The 8,025-nt window shown below is 29.2% G+C and overlaps 1 protein-coding gene across 1 annotated transcript; it reads right to left on the reverse strand.

Annotated features, from left to right (window-relative positions):
* Window positions 1-958: 958 nt before the first annotated feature.
* On the reverse strand, window positions 959-4,515 carry LOC109609209 (uncharacterized). Its single transcript, XM_020025842.2, has 10 exons — window positions 4,401-4,515; window positions 4,196-4,332; window positions 3,919-4,143; window positions 2,451-2,723; window positions 2,210-2,376; window positions 2,018-2,149; window positions 1,723-1,925; window positions 1,552-1,667; window positions 1,397-1,500; window positions 959-1,341 (listed from the first exon to the last, which is right to left on the reverse strand). The coding sequence occupies exons 2-10, from the start codon at window positions 4,214-4,216 to the stop codon at window positions 1,026-1,028; spliced, it is 1,557 nt and encodes a 518-aa protein (XP_019881401.1). The 5' UTR covers window positions 4,217-4,332; window positions 4,401-4,515; the 3' UTR covers window positions 959-1,025.
* Window positions 4,516-8,025: the final 3,510 nt, after the last annotated feature.

The following is an 8,025-nucleotide window of genomic DNA, read 5'->3' on the forward strand; positions in this document are numbered from 1 at the left end:
ACACAAAACCTTCGAAACAACACCAACATTTAATGTTATTGCCACGTCACATTGCGCTTGATTACTTTCACAAAGTTCAACTACTCTTTTCCTAAATTGCAGTGAAAAGTAAACGTGTTTTGGCATTACTACGTTGAAACCGATCGAAAATGTTGAACTTAAGTACAACTGATCACAAATAAATCTTTTATTTTCTTTTTTAAATAAACATCATAAACATGTAATACACAATCTAAACTTTTTGTTCTCTTGTAAATGCATTTAGAAAATAAAAAGTAACAGCTCTATAGCTCAACAAGCCTAGGATATTTCAAATTGTAGATTTACCTTAGAATAAATATGTTTGTGTATTTGTGCCATTTAATTTAATTTAATCATTAGTAAAGTTGCGCTAATTTAAAGTATGATAATATTTATTTAATAATAATGAACTTAAAGAACAAAAATAGTAAAATAAATATTGTCTAAACTAAAACTTAATTATCTCGGTTATTAAAAAAAATAGTAAGTGGCGAAGTAAAATGTGCCTTTGAATGGTTCCAAAAAAGTTTCAATATTTAACAGAGATTTTGGAACATTTTTTATGTAGATGTATTAGACATGTTAAACACTTAGATATATTTAACTTTCATTTACTAAATTTGTAATATATGCACAATAAGTTTTTGCTAATTCTGAAGATCTTATTCATCGTGGCCTTTAAAATTTCGTGAACGTTTGCATTCGCCAAAATTTCAACACCCCTTGGTCATTTCATCGAATTTTTCACACTTTTCAAAAGAGCTGAAGACTTTTTTGTGCAACAATTCAGGATACCCCTCCTTATCATAGTCTTAAAAAACACGTCTGTTTTCGTAGCATTAGTGTGGACGTATTTAAGTCACAGCTAACGGAAACTTCTGAAAGAAATAGTGTACACAAAGAAAAATTCGTTTATACCGTTAAATGCATATATTTATTATAATAATCACACCGACAAAGTATTTTCTTTAATGACAGACGTGTACAGTTATAAGATACATTTATCATTTTAGAACATTCTGGAGTTCCTCGACTAATTTAATCAAAATATCCTTTTCCATAAACAATTCATTATGGGACATACTCAGTTGCTCAATTTTGCTATTACAAAACCGAAATAAACATTTCATTTCATTTATACGCTTCATTTGTTTTCTAATCAGGGTTACATAGTGAGAAATTCTTTTTTTGCTGTCTTGTTTAGGATCCTCGGTGGCATTAAAGCAATATGGTTCCAACATTGCTCTTAGTGTAAGGCTGGGATAAAGCGTCTTGTGTAAATTAAGAAATTCAGATGAATTTCTCATAACATACATGAATCTAAAAAGATAATATTTTTGAAAACATTATTTTTAGTTTTTATTAATTTTTTTACCTCTTTCTCAGGTCGGCTTTTATCTTATTTATTTTTTGGTACCACATTTCGCCAGTATTCTTGATCAAAGTGCTAACGTGGAAAGATGTTGTAGTTATCTCTTGCTAAAATCGACATTGAATTATTACAGAATTAACAACAGAAACTAAACTCACCACCGAAGTAACTGTAGGCGTATCCTTTTCATCTGGCTCCAACTGATTTATATTTTTCTTTATTTGATTCAGTAATAATTTTGCGACAACCATGTCAATTTTTAATGTTTGTGAATCTAAATCATAAAAAGAATTATTTAATGAAGTATAATAAATAAATTTTTATCTTACGTTTATCGATCAGTTCCTTTTTATTTTCATTTAACTTGTCCAACAGTTCTTTAAGTGCATTTAGCTCCTTTTGAATTAGCATTTTCTCTTTCTTGACCGCGTCTAGTTCTTTATTTTTTTCAGCTATATTTTCTTTGAGGTTCTTTATCTCAGTAAGAAATTTTTCTTCAATCTGTTCAAAATTTTTTTCGGCCATATTGTACCTAAACAAATATTACACATTATAACAAATTTATATTATATTTGTATATTTGTGAGATGTACAATAACTATGTGTTCTAAAATCATTAGATACCTGGCCTGAAAATGATTTTTTTCGACAAGTACTCTTTGTAAGATCTGTTCTTGCTGATTAATCGTTTTACACAGTTCATCCCTCTCTTTGATCCATTTACGTTCCTGAATTTTACTTCGCTCTTGAACTTCCCTAAAATAATACAGTATATGGTTAAACAGATCTAGATCGTGATCTACACAATAGTTTTACTTCAGCTTTCCATTTAATTGTATATTCTTCTTTTCTGAATTTTTAGATTTATTAGTTAAGTGTTTTAATATGATCTTTAATATTTGAATATTTTGAGCTCTCATGAAATTTCGATTGTACAGTTTTATAGCAGTTTTATTTTGCGAGTCAATAATAACTTTTAATTTCTGAAAAAGAAAAAGTATATTCAAAAAACACCAAACAAATATGGGAACCACATTGCATATATCGATTAATTCACCTTTATTTCATCTTCGAGTTTTCTAACGACCGATTTTTCAAGCATGCTCTTCTCAGTTAATGATTGTCTATGAACCAGCTTCCGCCATTTGGCCACAAGACTTTTTATCTTTTTCTCATGTATTTGGACAACAATATCTAATTTTCTTACTTGTTCAGTTTTAGCAACATTATCTAATAGTTCTGGACTAGCCGTTCGGTAGTCAAGAAAATCTTGATAAAGTGCGATATCATCAGGAATTGCTTCACCAGCACCTTTCTCCTGTCCCATATTCTAAAACATAGGAAATGTATTTTTTAGATACTTGCCGGCATATATACTTATACTATGTACGAATTTTTAGATAAATATAAACCACAATTTTAAATTCTAAAGTGTAAATAAATTAATAAAAAAAAACACAAAACTGGGAACACCGTGTGTCACGAATAAGGTTTACAAGAGAACACATTAATTGGGATATTTAGGACTGGGCTAATATCCTTTTCACGGATGAGTCCAGATTTACATTTTTTGAATCTGATAGATGCACTTCAGTGTACAGAAGCGAAGGTGAAAGATTTGCACAGTGCAACATTAGAGGAACCCAGAATTGTGGAGGTGGCTCTATTATGATATGGGGTTGTATATATAAATTAATAAAAAAAACACAAAACTGGGAACACCGTGTGTCACGAATAAGGTTTACAAGAGAACACATTAATTGGGATATTTAGGACTGGGCTAATATCCTTTTCACGGATGAGTCCAGATTTACATTTTTTGAATCTGATAGATGCACTTCAGTGTACAGAAGCGAAGGTGAAAGATTTGCACAGTGCAACATTAGAGGAACCCAGAATTGTGGAGGTGGCTCTATTATGATATGGGGTTGTATATATGTTTTGAAGTTCATACTGATCGGTATATAAGAGAGGTTCTTAAAGAAAATGTAGTAGCGTTTATCGCTGTTATAGGCGACAATTTTGTTCTTATGAACGGCAACGCTGGCCCGTACATTGTCTGAATAACTATAGACTACCTGGGAGAGATTGAAATTCAAGTTTTAGATTGGCCAGCAAATAGTCATGATCTAAATCCAGTTAAGCATGTTGATGTGACTACAGAGATGCATAAGAACCCATAATATCGTTCCAGGCAGTTTTGATGAGTTGAGAGATATTTTAAATGAGGAATGGAAAAATTTGGATATGGACTACGTTAGAAATCTTATAAGGAGCCTCCCACATAGAATAAGAGATGTCTTTAAAGCTAGAGGCGGTAATACCAGATTTTAAATTGATACAACTGGCGTTAAAAGTGTTTTTTGTCATCCTGATTTTTTTCATTACTGGTTTTTCTTTAATTTTTATGCAATAAACCTTTATTAACCATTCCTAAATTGTGTTACTTGCCAGTTCCGAACAGTTTTAGAAGGTAAAAATAATTTTTAGACAAAACTTCTGATGACGAGTGTATTTTATATTACCTCATTATGTTCAAAACTGAGCATTTCTCCTAATAGCATATTTTTTCTTTCCTCTTTTAGTTCTACTACTAGTTTTTCATAGACTTTAAGTGCTGATTGGTGTTCCTCCATAATTTTCTCCCTAAGTACCGAATAACGCTTGTTGATATCTTTTGCAGACTTGTCGAAAAAATTGCCCTTATTAGAATGTCTAGTTATTGGTCTCTGGTATGCCATTGAATTGTCCTGAAACGTCAAAAGTTGCATTTCAAATATACTTTTTAACGCAGAATAATACCAATTTCGGAATTTTATACATAATCGAAGAATGTCCGTTTTCTTGCTCCAAAACGATTCTGGTATAAGATGCGATGCATTTATTTTAATTATTTATTTGTTTTCATTATGCATTGACATTTACTAAACAGCCTGCAACTGAAATTTTTACAGTGAAGAGGATCAAATTGTAAAAAAGTGGCGCTTTTTATGCACATGATACTTACATTTCGGTACTTACTGGAAAATGATCAGTTTAATGACATAAAAGCAACATTAAATGAATGCATCATCTACAAATTCACATACAAAAATATTCCAAATAATTCAATGTTTGTCAAAAACAAAATATGGTAACTACGCAACAATATGTTCATTTATTTAATTTAAGCTATGTATGCATTATAATCGTTTATTTTTAATTTTGTTTTTGAGTTGCTTCACATAACTTATGGCATAAAATATTGCGATTTAACCAAACTCGGTCCTTAATAATAATTTAAATACAACTTTATTTATTTATTTTAAAGTTTAATTTAGGTTGACTATGAATACACAAAATTGAGTAGAAGATTATTAAAACATATGAAAAAGTACACAATTTCTCATGCTGAGAATTAGATTATCGATGACCTGTTGGGGAATCTCATTCCAAACATTGGGAAGCGCTAAAGATGATTTTCAAAAAAAAAAAAAAAAAATGCCAATCTCATATAACACAAGACTGGATAATATTGCAAGTTGTCACGTGCAAGACTTGCAGTATTAGGGTATGAGCTTTCTGTGTAGACTTTCCATGATTCCATCAAAATATTTAACCATAAATAATTAGTATTATGTTATATTTCAATAACAATAACTTTTTATTCCAGTTGCATGATTATAAATATCTACATCAGTAACAACTTTTTACACATAAATTCTGTCAAGCCTTCGGGGACTCGTGCTGGTCAAATCCTAGTTTCAATTCCGAGAAAAAGAGAACGACTCAAGCAGAAAATCTAATTTTTGGATAATGTGTAGTGAAATTGAATCCTTGAGAGGAACTTTCAGGTAAAATTATTTGGAGTCTCTGTGTAACACTGCCCAGTATTCATTTTCAGTTTCATATGTTATTCAAACTGTGCCCATTTATAATACTATATAATAAGTTTCTTAATTTACTTATATTATGATATTTATATGGGCAAAGCAACAATTAGTTACATATTTGCTATTTTACACATCAAAATTTATTGGAGTAGACGTGTGATTCTTCGTAGAATACATTATGAGTTCAGATCATGATGTCAAAATTATCAGTATTACCCAGTTTAATTTGACAAGTTGATTATAATGAATTATTCTATTATATCAATAGATTAGAATAAAATTATGGGTTTTGTTCACAATATCAAAATTATTAGTATTATCTAGTCTAATTTATAAATCTGACGTAGTTAAAACAAAATAAAATCGTTATAAGTCTTTGATTTTTTTTTCTTAAAGCATCCTCGACGAATGCTTCAATGGATTTATATGGCTAAAGCAACAACAATTAAATAACTAGTTAAGTTAATTTAGTTCCTATTTTACACATCCAAATTTATTGAAGTAGAATTGTCTTGGTTCTTAGTAGTCGTAGAATAAATTTTTGTTTTTTTATCACAGTGTTAAAACAATCGCTCATTTATTTATTTTATTTGTATAAAAATAATAATATATCTTATTATACTAACTTTTCATCTTGGTGTATGTTGACTGAAAATGTAAGGCAGTGCAAGTGGTTACCTGTAAACTTTAAAAAATCTCTGTAAATAATTCTTTAGTTTTAAGCATTGTTCAAGTGATGCGGAATATGAAACGTATACCAGTATTCTAAAGAGATTCGAATCAATTTTATCTGCGAGTCATGAACTAAGAATTAAACACGTACCATTTTATTGGTGCATGCATCTCTTGATGGAAACTGCAAACATAAACAACATAATGGCTCTCTAATGTAATTTCTCGAAATTGTTATAACTTAACAAATATACCTGTAATTTACTCGATTGTAATTTTATTTATATTAACAATTGGTATTCTGATAAATGTTTTTTTTTTTTTTTTTTTTGTTTTTTAAATTGTATTACGAAAAATTGTTCATATTTATTTCTTGTTTCAAAAATTAATATTACAGTTACAATTACACGAAAGTTTATTCTGTAATAAATACTTCAGGTTCAACTAAAGGCAAGAATATTAGAAACCGGAACAAATTGTTAAAATCACTATAAATAAAGAAAAATGACTGGAATATATTACGTAAATTTAAATATTAATAATTATTGCTAATCATACTCCTTCTGAGTCGTCAAAATTCTCAGAAGTTCTCGATTTATTGTGGATTATGCGGCAATGTCTTCAACATCAACATTCTATACTCGTTTAAATGCGGTTAAATTAAGAAATCTTAGTTCTAGTCGCAGTGATCACTGTGATAAAATCAAATTAACAAAAATAACACGAAATTTTATTGTTTTGTTGAGTGTGAAGTAAATGCACTTTTGTCTAGTTTTTTTTATTTTGAAATTCGACTAGTTTCGCCTTGGTGAAACCATTAAGAATTTCTACACGTATACAATATTAAAGTAATTGCCATAAGTGAAATTATAAAAACGGGACAACATGACAACGGTCACAGTACATTGTATACACATAACTAACAGTGGTACTGACAAATGCTATGCTAAATCTAAGAAACTGACCACTTGTATTATGATAATTTTTTATAGCTAAAATATATTATTTTTTAAATTAATTAATTCATAGGTAATTTCTTGTCAGAACTCTCCAAAGACGGATTTAAAATTACGATAAATTGCAAGCCTAATATTTAAGATATTTATGTATATTTGATGTCTTTATTGCTATTGTTACTTTGTATTTCAGTTATTAAAGTTGTAAAATATTTGTTGTGTTGTGTTTAAATTGTTTAAAAAAACAAAGAACAGAAGTGCATTTATTACTCTATTCAACAAAACAACAATAGTGCTTCTTACTGCCAATATGGATAAACTTATACAGAAGTTCCAGTAGAATTTCTAGTAAAAAAAGAATGTAAAATATCATCGCCAATCCATACGATTTAAAATTTCGTTTTATTTTCATTGTTACTGAAGAACAGTGTTATTATTAAGAACATTTTGACACACAACTTTTCGTCATTCTTGGACTGGTTATTTAGAAAACAAAATTATTAATATTTTATGTACGTGTAATCATCTCTATATTACGAGATATTCGTATTATTATTTTATACAAACTCAAGAAAAGTTTACTAGTTTGTACAAATATATTGAATGATTTCTAGGGTGTTTTTATTATTATTTCTTCTTTGTATAAAATTCTATGTTATGTATTATATGTCCTGTTTATAACAAAATAATTATTAAATTTAAATTCTCGAGTAAAAAAAGGCTGGTTTATACATAAGTTATTGAATAAAATTTGACCTAGTTCTGTTATCATTAACATTTAAATGAGACAAGTTTGATTAAATGGCCATATTTTTGGATCATAAATACTGTATTTAATGACATATGGTTATGGGACACCCCGTATTATTCATTAAATCTAATTTAAATAAATGTCAACATAAAGTTGTCATTAGTCAAAATCGTTTGTAAAAATTACATGAAAATTAACAGACATGGACTTCCTACGAAATGGCTCTGATTTCAGTACAAAAGATCCATTCGAATTTCCCTACCAGCTTTTCTTACGCGATTTTAAGCGAGCGCATGCAGGAATGAACGTACCGAATCTCGCCAACTTGGCATCGGAAATATGGAGATCTATGACTGTCAAGGAAAAGTTACCTTATCTGCA

This window comes from Aethina tumida, chromosome 1, assembly GCF_024364675.1.
Source record: "Aethina tumida isolate Nest 87 chromosome 1, icAetTumi1.1, whole genome shotgun sequence".
NCBI classification, from domain to species: domain Eukaryota; kingdom Metazoa; phylum Arthropoda; class Insecta; order Coleoptera; family Nitidulidae; genus Aethina; species Aethina tumida.

What these genes read in the sequence shown, in the direction of transcription:
- LOC109609209 (XM_020025842.2), bottom strand. Translation starts at nt 4,216, where the DNA reads ATGTATAAAATTCCGAAATTG. An exon ending in CGCCTACAGTTACTTCGGTG is followed by an intron (nt 1,501 to 1,551) that starts GTGAGTTTAGTT and finishes TGTCGATTTTAG; the next exon opens with CAAGAGATAACTACAACATC. An exon ending in AAAGCCGACCTGAGAAAGAG is followed by an intron (nt 1,342 to 1,396) that starts GTAAAAAAATTA and finishes TTATCTTTTTAG; the next exon opens with ATTCATGTATGTTATGAGAA.